The sequence below is a fragment of the Perissodus microlepis genome, chromosome 11 (genome assembly GCF_051167445.1).
Source record: "Perissodus microlepis isolate ML-2025 ecotype Zambia chromosome 11, ASM5116744v1, whole genome shotgun sequence".
Classification (NCBI taxonomy): domain Eukaryota; kingdom Metazoa; phylum Chordata; class Actinopteri; order Cichliformes; family Cichlidae; genus Perissodus; species Perissodus microlepis.
Genome location: NC_140471.1, coordinates 32754581 through 32771282, shown reverse-complemented (window position 1 = coordinate 32771282; position 16702 = coordinate 32754581). Strand labels below are relative to the sequence as shown.

Sequence of the window (16702 nt, the reverse complement as noted above, 5' to 3'; positions counted from 1 at the left end):
GGTTTTCATGGTGACGCCTGTCCACGGAATGGTCTAGAAAACACGCTGGGGACAGGAAGCAATTTCAAAGTCGTGGTGACTGACTAGAAAAACTCGGCAGTTGGCGTCCGTGGACAGAAACACGGGGCCGTGCATGTCTGGTGGGCTGTGATGGGAAGGAGAGGCGTTATTCAATCAAACTTGAATAACTCAACGGTTCGCCTGCAGCCGCAGCGGGAACTGCAGAGCTTTTTGGGGCTTCTTCACTTCACGTTGTGCTTTGCAACGTGACCGCTGTTACTCAGTCCTCTGTTACGTCGACGGGGCGCTTGGCTCCGCCCCCACCAGTGTCCTGAAAGTGTGTCACTGGGTTAAAGTGGCTCGAGCAGCCCTGGCGGAGGGGCGTGGCTGACAAATGGGTCACATGGGCGAGCCCACTATTGAGAACATTTAGTTCTCTCCACGAACCCGCAGTCACAAACACGGCGAAAAAAGAGGGGGGAGTTCCTCCCTATTCAGCTGCCTATACTCGACCTACTCTTTCTCAGACGCGCCTTCATGACTCACCGAGTTGGACCTGCAGAATTTTTCCGAAATAGAAGCTCGATGTGAGCTCGTGCACCGTCTTTGACTATCAGAGTTCAGTACCAGTCGTTGATCTGTGAAGTGGCAGAATAAATCCTGATAGACTGTGCGAATTTAGTCAGATATCTGTTGGACTGTTTTTTTTTAATTTTCTTAATTCATTGATCGGAGATGCCTGAGGACATTGGGACAGCCAAGCCTGGTAAGTTTGTTTTTCTTTAATAGTTAAAGTAATAGATATTTAAGCCTGTCACATCCATTGCATGCACTGTGCAGAGACGCTACTACTACTGCTGCTGCTGTGTTTTTTGATTAACGGTGTCAGCTGCTTTTAATATATTTATTACAAAAAAGTTTATTTATATGGGCTTTTGACGGTTGTGGATGGGCTTCCCATTAAAGGTATGCGTGACATTGACTTGTACCTGTGTGTCATGCACTTATTTAGTGAATAATAAGGAATTTAAAGTGTTTTAAACAGCAGGACGTGAATGAATGACGTCCTAGCGAGTGGACAGTATTTTAACGCAATAATCAGACTTAACGTTTGAACACCATCATGTTTTTTCTATAGACTTGTGTTACGTTAAGTCGTCGCAGGTTTTAAAGTGTGCTAATAGACGTATTTTCGCTGTATTACCGTGTTTTAAAACGAGGTTAGGAGTGCCACTGAGGCGCTGCGTCTTTTACATTTGACACAACAACAGTGTTCCACTTCCCCGAGCCCTCTCACATGGACAGCGTATCCTGGCCATGTGCCTCTGTGTACACGCTCCCACGGAACACTGCTCTGATTGGTCGAGGGGCGTTCCCTTCTTGGGCGCACGCTTCGGCGGTGCTCTACTCCGATTGGTCGGGACGAAGCCCGTGATGTAGGGTGTTGCATAATCCACTCCGAATGTGGCTCTCCTGGCGCAAGGCTCTCTTGCTGGGTACACGTGAGCCGGGGAGAAACAGCACCGAGCTGACCTAGATTTTTTTTTTTTCCTGTCTTCTTGGCGTTTCGCTTTCACAGAAATTCATGACAGGTCCACGTGTGGGAGGGCCGTGAAAGAGAGCAGTCATGGCTCGGGTTAGGTAATCGTCTGCCGCGGCCTCTGGCACCAAGGGGCTTTTTAAAGAAAGGGTTAATGAAGAAAAACAGTTTAGCTTTCACGCAGGTATTCCAGTAAACCCCGACTCTTCACACGTACACGTTATATTCGTGGAAATTTCCCAAGTATGTTTGGCAGGGGCGTTTCGAGGAGTTTATAGACGGGGTGGCACTGGTGTGACCCAGAATGACTTAGCGCAGACGGTGCTGTGTGAGAAGTAGCACAACACACAAGTTGTTTTTGTTTGTTTTTTTTGTAAACGTTTTGAATATCTGCCACCAGTCATACTCAGTACTACAACACACAGCTTCAAATTATATTTATAAGATACATGAAGTAAGAAGTAGAAGTTACAAAGAATTATAAAATATTGGCTCTTAACTAGCGACTAGTTTTATACTTTAAAACTTTTAAAGTTAGTGGCATAAAAAGGCCATGGGCTTCCAAACTGAAGGGTCTCCAGAGCTTTTACAGAAGACCCGCAGATGCAGTTTTCTCAGTAAACCGTGTTTTTGAACTTGATCTTACAAAGCATGTTTGGCATTTAACATCTGCACCAACCTACTTCCCATTCATTCACTTCAACAAACTGGCGTTTGCCCTGAGGGAATTAACAGGTTATTTGAAATTTGAAGGACTTTCATGAACACTTTAAGCAGACCTGTCTGTGGGTCTGTTGGCATAAAAACTGCGGGACTAAAACACGGGGCCAGCCCGCTGAGATTTTCTTGCTGAACATGTCATTACGTAACACACGGTGGATGTTTTCCCTTTGTGTTACTTGCCTCCTACACGTGTTGCCTTGCTCTGGTGCTTCACTGACCCCGTCTAGTCGTCAAGTCATTGGAGCACGCTCCCATGGCACAGAGACCCAGGCTTGTTATGTAACAGTGTTATCCAACCAGCAAGCACTGGAGGTGATAAAACAGGTCAATCACAGTGTTGAATAAGCCAACCAGGAGCAGCACATGCTGGACTGCTGTGCTGCCTGGGTGTGTCAGAGGCACCTGTTTCTACTGTAGATGTTTGTGTTATTGTTTTATTCCCGTTACCGTTTCTGTTTCACAATAAGAGTTGGCACGCTTGATGTTTTGTATGTCAGAAAGACAAATATCTGGATCTGCTGATATGGCTGCAATGCACCATAATTCTTGGTATCAGGTTTACATGGAAACGGGCTATCACAGGTCCACAGATAGCAGTGTTTACCTTGTGTGTTTGCACTGGTTCACTTTTGTGTTAGAATTAGGGTGGACCACCACCCCCCAAAGGCTATTCTGACAGGCAACATAAGCAAAAGTTGTAGGTTACAGTGAAAATAATGCTGAAAGCAAAATCCACTTCAAATGCCGTATGAACATTTACATTAGCCAGTTCTTTTATATGCATCTCTGCACAGGCCAGTGAAGAAAGCCATTGTATTGGAATGAATTTAAACAGCAGTACATTAAAGCCATTTTGCCTCGAGAATCCTAAGGATAATGTTGCTTCTTGTTGATTTTTCCAGGCCATATTTTGCCCATGTGTGTATTAGAACAACAGCAGTAAGTTGCGTCTGAATTTCTATGTTGAGAAAGACTAAATTCATGGTTTTCGGATGGAGCAAGTATATAAGTAAAGAGTCTTTCCCTGATTTTAAAGTGACCCTCTTGTCCTCTTTCTTTCTGTCTGCAGGAGGTGTAATTGCCTATATTTCCTCCGGGTCTGCCCCCAGCCCAGAGTCCTGCATGAGCAGCAGCTCCAGCAGCGGCTACCTGTCGACGTCACCAACTCCTTCCCGCCCCTCGCTGCCTAGCAGGGCCATAGGCATGGTAGTGGATATTGCTCCACCAGCCAAGAATGGCAGCCCGCGCGGCCACGGCGGTGAAAAGGCCGGCCGCTCATCTGCGTCTTCAAAGAGCAGCATCACAAGTAAGCACTAAAGCCTTCATTTTATGATCAGCACGCTTATTTATGTGTCACATGTGGTGAACCCCTGTTCATCTTTTTCTTTAAAGAAATCAACGGCATGGTGCTGCTGTGCAAAGTGTGCGGGGATGTGGCGTCAGGCTTCCACTACGGTGTCCACGCTTGCGAAGGATGCAAGGTGAGACGCATCCCTAGAAGGATTCATTTAAAATTAAATTCACATCCTCTTGTGCACATGGCTCATGCTCATCACTGGGGGATCTTGGGAATTTGTTTTTAGGGCTTCTTCAGGAGGAGCATCCAGCAGAACATCCAATATAAGAAGTGTCTAAAGATGGAGAACTGCACCATCATGAGGATAAACCGCAACCGCTGTCAACAGTGTCGCTTTAAGAAGTGCCTGGCTGTTGGGATGTCTAGAGATGGTGAGAGTTAAGATTTATTTACATTCAGAAAGCAAAAAACACCCTGTGATTTATGTTTACGCTAAAAGCTTAGTAAACTTAATGATTGGTTCTCTCTCAGCTGTTAGATTTGGCCGTATCCCAAAAAGAGAAAAGCAGAGGATGCTGCTTGAGATGCAGAACGCCATGAACAACATGATGAGCAACAACAGCCAGTTGCACAGCATGCTCCAAGGACACCAGAGCCCCCCGCTGCCCATGGAGGCCATGACAAGTGACTCCAACTCCTTTCCATCCTCTTCCTCCTCTTCCTCTGCTTCCGATTCGCCGTCGTGTTCCAATCCGTCCTCCCCGCAGTGCCCTCGGGACTCAGAGTCAGTGGTTTCTATGGACACCACCTCAAGCTCATCCTGCTCATCGGACAGCGGTGAGGACGAGGCACTTGTCACACTGAACAGGCAGCACCAAGATGCCTTAGCGTTCACCCAGCAGAGATCACCAATGCAAGGTCAGACCTCACCAGCTGCAGTCTCCGTGGAGATGGGGTGTGAAAGACGAATGGAGGAGCAGCAGGATAGGTGGAACTGCTGGAACAACAGCGTGGCGGTGAGAGATTACCAGAACTGTCCTTACAGCAGCGGCCAACATGTCACCAACCCGGCCTACAGGGAGGAGAGGGGAGGTTGCCAGCAGCAGCTCAACAGCACCCCTAGCTGTGAACAGTCAGAAGACAGCCAAAGACAACAGACAGAGCTCCACACACAACCTGCCTCACATGGTTATAATGGACCAAACAGCTGTGTGAATAACAGGGCACACTTGGTGAGTGATTTCATTTCTCCCTCTTTGAAAGTCTTCAGAGTCCAATGAAAAGAAAAGCTGGATTAATTTTCATCACACTGACATCTTTCTTGTTTGTTTTTCCAGCTGTGCCCGATGAACACCTCACCTTACGTGGACCCCAGCAAGCCCAGCCAGGAGGTCTGGGAGGAGTTCTCCATGAGCTTCACACCAGCCGTTCGAGAAGTGGTCGAGTTTGCCAAAGGGATCCCGGGCTTCCGCGACCTACCCGAGCACGATCAAGTCGGCCTGCTGAAGGCTGGAACTTTTGAGGTAAGAAGGCAAACAGGCTGAACACAAACACTCGTGTTATTTTGTCCTCGCTTTGAAGTCAGACACTGCAGGCTCGTTAATACCAGGAATACAGGAGCCACAGTCAGCAATCTGCCAGCTGTGTGCACAGGCAAATATTTGTTCTGATAACAGTTGGGATAGAAATGAAAGAGGCTTATCGAATCTTCTGTTTCAACTGTGTACCACTAAATTCTTGTCAGATTCTTCGAGGAGCTGAACCTCAGTTAATTTAAAGAAAAAAATTGATACAGTGCAAAGTTGCAGATTCTTGGTCTTATACCAACTACAGTATGCAGTGAAATGACCCTGCTCTTAAGTATGGTGCCAAAGGTTTAAAGTGGGATGAGACTATTAGGCATTTATTACATTATAAAGTGAGAAATGCAGTTATTCGTACATTTCTGTTGGCTTGATCAAAGTCTTTGTCATGGTCTAAATAATTAATTCCTATCTTTGCTTCCAGGTGCTGATGGTTCGATTTGCCTCTCTGTTCAACATCGCCGAGCGGACGGTGACCTTCCTGAGTGGCAAACGCTACAGCCTTGACACACTACGCTCATTGGGTGCCAGCGAGCTCCTCAACTCCATGTGCGAGTTCAGCGAGAAGTTGGCGGCGCTGCGGCTCAGTGCAGACGAAATGAGCCTCTTCACCGCTGTGGTGCTTGTCTCAGCTGGTGAGTAACATACACCGTACATATATGGACAACAGTTTAACGGCACAACTAGCAGTATTATCACAACGGAAGGAGTTCTCCAGTAATAATGCCCTCTCTCTCTCTTTGTTGTCTTTGTTCCGGCTCAGACCGCTCAGGGATCCAGGACCTAAAATCAGTGGAGGCTCTGCAGGACAAACTTATCCGAGCACTGAGAAACCTGGTGATGCAGAACCACGGCGACGAGTCGGCCACCACATTCACCAAGCTGCTGCTCAAACTTCCTGAACTGCGCTCGCTCAACAACATGCACTCAGAGGAACTACTCTCGTTCAAAGTGCACCCTTAAAAAGCTTCCTGAGCGGGTACTCGTGTAACTTCCACTTCCTCCACACACACCTTCGCCTGGACCTGCCTCTTACCGTCCCCTCTCAGCCCCCCCCTTTCCCTGCAAACTGACCAACCCAGTTGTGTGTTTGTTTCTAGAATGTATGAAACTGTTTTTTTTTTTATTCTATTTTTGTTGAAAAGACAACAATTAAAAATGTACTGTATTTATAGACGACGTAGCTTACGCTTGTTGCACACAAACACACGCAAGTGCTCGTGTGTCAGAGGTTTATAGTTTTGCAGTTCGATGCAGTTTTCTATTTTTAAAAGCACGAAGAGTATTTAACTGGCTTAATGAGAATATAGAATAGAAATTAATTAGTCCATGATATTGATTATTTTTTAACATGTTTCCTCCAAAAGCCATTTAATTCCAAAGTGTATTCTCTAATGAGCGGGTGAATGTGAGAGATTATATATATATATATATATATATATGACATATACTGTACCTTACACACATTTTTTTTGACTGCTACATGTTTGTTGAGGAAAGCAAGCTATCAGAAAAATATTGAAAATTGTGTGAAGATTGCTGCTAATGCATGGCTGTATTAATGCAAAACTACTATTATCTCCCCCCCCCCCCCCCCCGAAAGCATCTGTTCAGTTAATTGACTCGCTAAATCTACAGTTATATGCTTTGTGTTTAAATTTGGTTTTCATACTCATGTCCATGCCAACTGCTGGTTCACCTTCCAGTGATTTCTGGGCAAAGTCAATAAGGCTATTTGAAGCAAAAACACTACATTTGCACTTTTGGGAGAGGGGAATTTTTTTTTTAAATATATGTATGCTTTCAGCACACAAATGTTTTTGCCTTTTTCCACCTGTTTGGTGGAAAAAGGCAAACTGCTTTCAGCCCAGCACTGAATTTGAATTTGTTTTTGTCAGCCATTTTGTTAAAATGTTTCTTCTACTGGCAGCACTGCCACCTGTAAATAAATATAAATATCTGAGGAATATAGAATATAAATATGATATAGTATAAATAAAAACAATGGAAGAATAATTTGTCTGCAGTGTGTGTGGTTTTTGTTTTTTTGTTTTTTTTTTAAATAAAAAAAAAAAGGTTTTATACTGTACATGTCCAGAAATTTTGGGGATGTAATGACTGTTATCTACCACTAGATGGAGCAATGTGCACATGGTGTCTATTTAAACATGGAAACATCACTCTTGAAAAACAAAATGTTATTTATCCTAAAAGGAACTGCTGCCAAAGTGCCTCAGGTAGGAACGGAGACAGTAATTAAGCAATGAAATATTGTAGACTTCACCCCTGACTGGAAAAGTCTGGCCTGAAGGGCAGCTTCAGAACTCAAGCACTAGATTCATAAAGGTAAGGGTCCATAAAGTATCAGAGGATGTTGCAAAGAAAAAAATAACATTGTAATTTTTTAATTAAACCCCACATCGACTCAGATAACTTAAACTTCACATTAGAGCCACAAGGGGGCAAACCACTACATCAAGACGACATACGACCTTAGAGATGCATCCGGCCCTTTAATTGATCTACAGTCCAGTGAATCCTCATCAAAAATGGAGTCTGTGGAAGTGTGGCTGTCAAGGACCCATGTTTTAAGAGGCAGTTTTTCATGATTTTGTTGGATAACACACAGTGAAGATTAGACAGGAAAGCATGGAGTCAGGGATAACACAGCAAAGGGCCTTGGGTCAGACTCAAATCCAGGCTGGTACATTTAGCATTGCGGCATGTGATCGCCTGATCAACCTAGTGAGATAAACTGGCACCCAAGAATCCATTCTTAAAGAAGGGAAAGACAGTGGAGGCTCTGTCATGGCCTGGGCTTCATTTCAGCCTGTGGCTTCTAATGAATGCAGAAAAGTACAGTCAGATTTTCATCTACCAGACAAAAACAACTAGAAAGCACCAGACTGGCAGCAACTTCATTTTTCAGCATGACAATGATCCAAAACACAATGCTAAAAGAATACCTGGATAGAAAACAATCAAACCTCAACATTATTAAAGCAGTGTGGGGTCATCTTAATGGAGAAAAGACATCCAACATTCAAAGAAAAACTTTGAATGTCCTTCAAGAAGCCTGGGGAACTATTCCTGAAGACTACTTAAAGAAAATTCAAGAAAACTGGCAAAGAGAGTTCAGGCTGCCAAATTTGGATTTTTAAGCTTGAGTAGTTTCAAATCTGAAACTCAAAGTTTTAAAAATAAATAACCTTGAACACAAAGTACGATACTTTAATTCAAAATACAGTTGAATAGAAGTAGAAAGCAGCATGACAGAAATATACATGAGGTGCAATCAACCTCTACTTTAGCAAAATAACTGAGTGGGTTTTTAGGTATAATTTAAAGATAAAATTGTTTTATTGTATCAATATGTTGTTTATTATGAGGTATTGTGTAGACATTTACAATAATTTAATATATGTAACGAGATAACTTATTAATCACGCAGTGTGTCAGGGGCAGGCAGTTTGATCGTGCAGCTGATTATCCTAAACTACCAGGATTTTTCTTATTGTTACATTCAACCACTGACGTTTTGTGGTCCAAACATTTGAATGAATCATCAATGGAGGTTTGAAGCTTTCGAGTTACTCAAATGTTTTCTCAGTGCTCAGGTACCTGTGTAATGACCTGGATCACAAACAATGAAATATCTACCATGTTTTAGCTATGAGGAAAACTCAATGTAAGCGCACATTTTTACAAGGAAACTCCAGCTTTAATCTATATAGTACAGTAATTGCACAACACCTAAATTCTTGAGAGAGAAATATGCTTAAGAGAGCTTAGATATATGGCGATTTTATGTAGAAGCTAATTTGAATGTTGTAGCTTTCTTTTTTCTTATGTCTGAGCTGGCATTGTGCAACCCTTTGGATTTGAATGCTACCTCAAGGGAGCTTTGAATGCAAACACACAGAAAAAAGCTCAACCAAGCAAACAAACAATTAAAAAACAAGTTAAGAAAAAACAAACAAGCTCAACACTCATTTTTACTCATTTTATTAATGATGTTATGTCCTCAGGCTCATTCATTGATATGCATTTATTCAAAAGTAAAAATTTCCATCACACTTTTGCAAGTTTAAGATTTTCTGTGGTCATTCATAACTTTTCCTGCTGTGAGGTATTTGTTAAATTCTAGTTCATCAAGTAATAATTCAGTGCTCTTTCCCACCTTGAACTTTCAAGGGACACAATAACTGACCAATAAGACCACAACACTGCAGAATTTTCCTTTAATTGACATTTGAAGACATCTCCAAATCATCATAGTATTTACTATCATTTAATAGACATTAAATGATAGTAAATAGCATATAGCATAATCAGTACTGTGGGGATAATTGTACATTTCTACTTGTATTGCAGAGTACTAGTTGACTGAAAAGTTCATTATGTTTAGTATATGGAAGCAATATTTTAAAAAATTACATAAATACCTTTGACAAATTAATTCAGATCAAGCACAGAAATATTACTGTGAAATATTACTGAGCTTCAGTCTGTTTTCAGAGGTCACAGTTAGTTCAGTTCTTTAGTTCAGTGTGGAGAGGTTGGCATACACTCATAATCGGCCTAAAACATTCCCCCAAATCTATCCTTAAACTGTCTGTGGAAAACCTGGGATTCATTAACACGTTCAGTCATACAAATTTAGAATTGACTTGGATCATTACTCCAGCAGGAAGGAAAAACGTGCATTAACCGATGAACTGCTTATCTCATACTGACAGGGTACTATGTTCCTTTATTACAACCTTAATTAAAAGATCTGTGGTTTCATCTGTGGTTTTATTTTATAACCCACACGCAACAATATGATATATACACATATGGCAAAGTATCTACATAAGCTTTTTGTGGCTTTTTGTCATGATGTTGTCGTTTCAGTGCAGCAGACCCACGACAGCAACATCCTCCATTGCATTATTGAAGAGCCTTCTCTAACTGCAGCCACAAGCTCCTGTCCCGAGTGCTTATGAAAGTCTTTTCCACACAGTTTCTGGATGTCATGATGTTTTTAATTGAAATTAAGTGATTAAGAAAAGGAAGCCTTTCATGATCAAAACGTCAACATTTATACTGAGTGCTGTGAAATTTTGGCTTTACATATAAAACACTTTAGCATACATTCTTTTGAAAAATGGTCTTTCAGCCCACTTTAAAGCCATCGTTTCCACACAAACCATGTTTGAAAATTAATATTTCACAAACTAAATGTAAGCGCCTAAAATTTTCCCTGATCTTTCTTGCCATCAAAATAAATCAAGAGCTGTTTTGGGACCATTACATTAAAAATGTTCAATAGTTTAACAGTTTAAATTGATAAAAAATATTTAGATGATATATAGTTACATTTTACAAAATTGCTAAATAAAGCACAAAATACTTTACAGCATGAAATTAATAATCCCAAAAATGAAAAAAAAAAAAAAAACGTCATTCAACTTTCATGCTGCACTGCTCAAATATGAAAAATTGTACTAAAAATTGTACTTAAAAACAATATTAGTAGATTGTGCTATCCAAATAGAACAAAATTCTGGAGTTTCCAGTTTGTACTTTCATGATAATTGAGAAAATAATTTTGTTAAATATATGCATAATTCTCATGACCTACAATTAAGTTGTCATGGTCCTGGGTCGGTGACCCAGCGCTTTTAGTTTATTATCATTTTCTAGTTTATTATGATGATGATTATTATTGTTTGAGTTCTATGTGTTATATTCGGTCTGCCTCTGAGTCTGTGTCTCTGTCTGTCTATGGTGTCACCCCGTCTGTTTGTGAATCTGTCTGTTTAGTTCTGTGTCTTGTTTGGTTCCCCGTGTCTGAGTTTCCTGTTTTATTGTGAAGGTCTCTGTCTGATGTGAGTGTGTTCAGTTTACGTTTCCCCTGTCCCGTCAGCTCTGATTCCTCCCAGCCGTGTTGCCCTCCTGTCTCTCATCCCCTGATTACTGGTGTGTGTATTTAAGCCCTGTGTGTTCTCCTGCCTGTTGCCGGTTCGTCTGCGTTACTCTGTGTTCCTCGGGGTCCTGCTTTTTGTCTGCCTCTCATCCCTTTGTCGTATGCTCCCAGGTCTGTTATTTTAGTTCTCCCAGTTTAGGTGTCTTCAGTTATTTTGTCGTGCCCCACTGCTCGTTTGCCACTACACCACCTTGTAAATAAACTTCACCAGCATTTTCATCCACTGCTTGCATCTTGGGTCCTCCTTCCTCCACGCCACACGGCTCGCCTCCTCAGCCGTGACATAAGTAAAAAATTAAGTGCAATCATGGTCCTATCACAGTAGTCTTATTTTTATTCTTGTGAGTATCTTTTATGACAAATATGATCAAAAAATGTTATTCTTTTATTTGTTTAAGGGAAATAAAACTGTCACTCAATAACAAAACTAATGTTTAGCAGCTATGAGCTTATGTAATATTTACATGTTCATAATCATAGTTATTATTATAATAACTTGTTTAAACTACAACAAATTCTTAGTTGTTAGTTCTTAGTTTTACGTGTATGTGTAAACAATGGACGGATGCTACTTACGTTAACTAAAAAACTCGGTTGTGATCCCCAAATAATTTTAAAAAACAAACAAACAAATAATAGCAATAATTGTTGAAGTTGATTCAATTTAAAATCCTAATGAAGAAAAAATAATGATGCAAACTCTATTTACAAACCAATTTAATTTAATTTCCTCCAAAATTCCTCCAAAATTCCTCACACATCAGGTGATGCTTCTGAAGACTTTTCATATTGTTACATTTCAGCTATCGTATTTGGTAATGTAAAATGGATTTTGTAATAGATTTTTACATTATGTGGTCTGAACACTTGAATGAATCAGTGGAGGTTTGCATGCACATCCGCACAAGCTTGCAACATTCCTAAAAGTTTTTTCAGTGCTCAATTTCAATAAAATTTGCACCTGTTATTAAATAGATACAATGTGGAGTTTTACCACTGATGTAATTTACTTTGGTAAAACTCAGTTCAAACAAAAATGTGACTTATGTCGGCGTCACATCTTGCTGTGAATACTTATGTTAATCAACTATAACCAATGTGAAAAAGAGAATTCTTTCATAAGAAATCATGGAAGTTGTAAATCTCTAAAGAGAGCACAGTTTATATGGGAGGGTCACGAGAAAGCCTCACAGTGTCATCAAGGGTGTGTCACAAGTGAAATTTAAACTTTCCACTTATTTGCATTATATTATAACAGCAACCTCAGAGAGAAAGGAACACACAGTGACGAGCAGCTGTTCATGTTTGGTAACTCAAGAAGTGTGGTAAGTTTTTATCTATCTATCTACATATATACAACTTTCTTTTTGAAATTTGCTGTAGTAATAGAGTTTTATATTAAGGTATAAACATTAACACGAGGCCCTTAACTAAATGCAAAAATATAGAGGAGATTTCTATATTATATATTTAAAGCTAGTTAGTTAGTGTCAGGTTAAACGTTCAAGAAAACAAGACACAAAACATTTTGTGGTATGTTTAAATACCTGTAAGAATTTCGGTCCTTTCTAATCGCTTTGGTTTTTAACCACTCTCATTCTAACAGTGAATGTTGTATATTTATTATAGCTTTCAATTTATACATTCTGCTGAACTTCTTTTCTCCACAGTTAATCAAAGTGAACATGGATGTGTTTGTAGTCCTTCTCATGCTTTCAGGTAATATTTCAGGAGTGTGCTGTTTGTTAAATTCTTGTTCAGCATGTAATTATAATTATAATTCACTGTTCTTTTCCAAATAGAAATTGTTTCTACCTTGATTTTTTTTTTTTATAAGAGAGGTAATAACTGACCAAATATTGCATAGAGTTTTATGAAATGATATTTGAAGACCGCTGTTGCTCCAACATTATGACTATAATTAAATGAATAAAAAGTAAGGAATTAACTAAATGTAAAAATAAATAAATAATAATACAACACAGGGACAGAAAAGTTGTAGACTGAAATTTTAGCTTAATATATTTATTATTCATATATCTACAATTGCATCATTTTTTCATAGTGTTGTATGTTTTTCTTGCTTAACTTCACTTCTTTCTCAATGAAAAGCTAATTGTGTTTTCTAATTTGAGAAATCATGGTTTGATAGAATGCTGACTCCATATACCGCAGGAGCGCGTATCAACTTAGAAATGTTCACTAACATAAGTACAATTTAAAAAGTGTCTTCTATCTACACCACAAGTTGAACCATCAATGACATATTTCTCCTATTATAGGATCTACTGAGGAAATTATTTACTGTAGAAAGTAACATTTTCTGCAGTACCAAGTATACAAACATTCTGAATAAATATAAACAGTATTTCTTTGTAAAACGTCAAATAAAAATCTATTTTATTCTTCAGGTTTCTGTGTCTCCACTGCTTCCTTTCCAAACATCTATTACTTTATCAGTGAGAATAAGACCTGGGATGAGGCCAACGCTTACTGCATCATGGAGTACACTGGACTTGCCCAAATTACTAACCCAGAGAACAACACTGCACTGATGAACACCTCAGCTGGGGGATACACAGGCAAAGCCGCTGGGGTAAGAGGGCGGCTGGGTCACGGTGAGGAGGAAGCATAGTCCTAAACAGAAGCCCCAGGTACACCACCAACCCGTTCATGTGTCTAACCGTTTTTCCCCACTCGGTGACACACCCACCGGGGGTCAAACTCTGGTAATTGGTGATTCTGTTCTCAGACATGTGAAGCTAGAGACACCGGCAACCATAGTCAATTGTCTTCCAGGGGCCAGAGCAGGCGACATTGAAGGAAATTTAAAACTGCTGGCTAAGGGTAAACGTAAATTCAGTAAAATCATAATTCACGTCGGCAGTAATGACACCCGGTTACGCCAATCGGAGGTCACTAAAATCAATATTGAATCGATGTGCAACTTTGCTAAAACAATGTCGGACTCTGTAGTTTTCTCTGGTCCCCTCCCCAATCAGACCAGGAGTGACATGTTTAGCCGCATGTTCTCCTTAAATTGCTGGCTGTCTGAGTGGTGTCCCAGAAACGATGTGGGCTTCATAGATAATTGGCAAACCTTCTGGAGGAAACCTGGTCTTGTTAGAAGAGACGGCATCCATCCCACTTTGGATGGAGCAGCTGTCATTTCTAGAAATATGGACAAATTTATTAAACCCCCCAAAATATGACTGTCCAGAGTTGGGACCAGGAAGCAGAGTTGCAGTCTTACACGCCTCTCTGCAGCTTCTCTCCTCCTGCTACCCCCCCAAAAACCCATCTCCATAGAGACTGTGTCAGCTTCCAAAAAGACAAAAAACAAACTAAAAACCAGCAACAAACAACTTAAACATAAACAATTACAAAGAAAGAACAGTACAGTATCCACATCTGAACCAAAGAGTAAAACAGTGAAATGTGGATTATTAAATATTAGGTCTCTCTCCTCCAAGTCTCTGTTAGTACATGACTTAATAATTGATCAACAAATTGATTTACTCTGCCTTACAGAAACCTGGTTGCAGCAGGATGATTATGTTAGTTTAAATGAATCAACACCCCCGAGTCATTCTAACTACCAGAAACCTCGAAGCACAGGCCGAGGGGGCGGTGTGGCAGCAATTTTTCACACCAGCCTATTAATTAATGAAAGACCAAGACAGACTTTTAATTCATTTGAAAGCCTGATGCTTAACATTGTCCACCCCAGCTGTGAAACTCAGAAACCAGTCTTACTTGTTATCATCTATCGTCCACCTGGGCCTTACACAGAGTTTCTGTCTGATTTCTCAGACTTTATTTCTAATTTAGTTCTGAGCTCAAATAAAATAATTATTGTGGGTGATTTTAACATCCATGTAGATGCTAAAAATGACAGCCTCAACATGGCATTTAGTCTGTTATTAGACTCAATCGGCTTCTCTCAAAATGTAAAAGAACCCACCCACCACTTTAATCACACTCTAGATCTTGTTTTAACATATGGCATAGAAACTGAACATTTAACAGTGTTTCCTGAAAACCCTCTCCTGTCTGATCATTTCCTGATAACATTTACATTTACAATAATTGATTACACAGCGGTGGAGAGTAGATTTTATCAAAGTAGATGTCTTTCTGAAAGCGCTGTAACTAAGTTTAAGAATATAATCCACCCACTGTTATCATCTTCAATGCCCTGTACCAACACAGAGCAGAGCAGCTATCTGAACGCTACCCCAACAGAGGTCGATTATCTTGTTAATAATTTCACCTCCTCACTACGTACGACTCTGGATACTGTAGCTCCAGTGAAAACTAAGGTCTCTAATCAGAAGTACCTGACTCCGTGGTATAATTCTCAAACACGTACCCTAAAGCAGATGACTCGTAATCTGGAGAGGAAATGGCGTGTCACAAATTTAGAGGATCATCATTTAGCCTGGAGAAATAGTTTGCTGCTTTATAAGAAAGCCCTCCGCAAAGCCAGAACATCTTACTATTCATCACTGATTGAAGAAAATAAGAACAACCCCAGGTTTCTCTTCAGCACTGTAGCCAGGCTGACAAAGAGTCAGAGCTCTGTTGAGCCAACCATCCCTTTAACGTTAACTAGTAATGACTTCATGAACTTCTTCACAAATAAAATTTTTATCATTAGAGAAAAAATTACCAGTAATCATCCCACAGATGTAATATTATCTACAGCTACTCTTAGTACCATTGATGTTAAGTTAGACTCTTTTTCTCCAATTGATCTTTCTGAGTTAACTTCAATAATTACTTCCTCCAAACCATCAACGTGTCTTTTAGACCCCATTCCTACAAAACTGCTCAAAGAAGTCCTGCCATTAATTAATTCTTCGATCTTAAATATGATCAACCTATCTCTAATAATCGGCTATGTACCACAGGCCTTCAAGCTGGCTGTAGTTAAACCTTTACTCAAAAAGCCATCTCTAGACCCAGCAGTCTTAGCTAATTATAGGCCAATCTCCAACCTTCCTTTCATATCAAAAATCCTTGAAAGAGTAGTTGTCAAACAGCTAACAGATCATCTGCAGAGGAATGGTTTATTTGAAGAGTTTCAGTCAGGTTTCAGAGCTCATCACAGCACAGAAACAGCTTTAGTGAAGGTTACAAATGATCTTCTTATGGCCTCTGACAGTGGACTCATCTCTGTGCTTGTCCTGCTAGACCTCAGTGCAGCGTTCAATACTGTTGACCATAATATCCTATTAGAGCGATTAGAACATGCTGTAGGTATTACAGGTACTGCATTGCAGTGGTTTGTATCATATCTATCTAATAGACTCCAATTTGTGCATGTAAATGGAGAGTCCTCTTCACACACTGAGGTTAATTATGGAGTTCCACAGGGTTCAGTGCTAGGACCAATTCTGTTTACATTATACATGCTTCCCTTAGGCAGCATCATTAGAAGACATAGCATACATTTTCACTGCTATGCCGATGACACCCAGCTCTATCTGTCCATGAAGCCAGATAACACACACCAATTAGTTAAACTGCAGGAATGTCTTAAAGACATAAAGACCTGGATGGCCGCTAACTTTCTGCTTCTTAAT

General features: G+C 40.3%; 1 protein-coding gene across 1 annotated transcript; it reads left to right on the top strand.

Annotated features, from left to right (window-relative positions):
- Positions 1-365: 365 nt before the first annotated feature.
- On the top strand, positions 366-7159 carry nr1d2a (nuclear receptor subfamily 1, group D, member 2a). Its single transcript, XM_084944242.1, has 8 exons — positions 366-766; positions 3333-3569; positions 3656-3744; positions 3847-3991; positions 4092-4792; positions 4898-5083; positions 5568-5778; positions 5907-7159. Exons 1-8 carry the CDS (start codon positions 736-738, stop codon positions 6104-6106), a joined length of 1800 nt encoding a protein of 599 aa, XP_084800368.1. The 5' UTR covers positions 366-735; the 3' UTR covers positions 6107-7159.
- The last annotated feature ends 9543 nt before the right edge of the window (positions 7160-16702 follow it).

What these genes read in the sequence shown, in the direction of transcription:
- nr1d2a (XM_084944242.1), top strand. Translation starts at nt 736, where the DNA reads ATGCCTGAGGACATTGGGACAGCCAAGCCTG. An exon ending in ACGCTTGCGAAGGATGCAAG is followed by an intron (nt 3,745 to 3,846) that starts GTGAGACGCATC and finishes ATTTGTTTTTAG; the next exon opens with GGCTTCTTCAGGAGGAGCAT. An exon ending in TGTGGTGCTTGTCTCAGCTG is followed by an intron (nt 5,779 to 5,906) that starts GTGAGTAACATA and finishes GTTCCGGCTCAG; the next exon opens with ACCGCTCAGGGATCCAGGAC.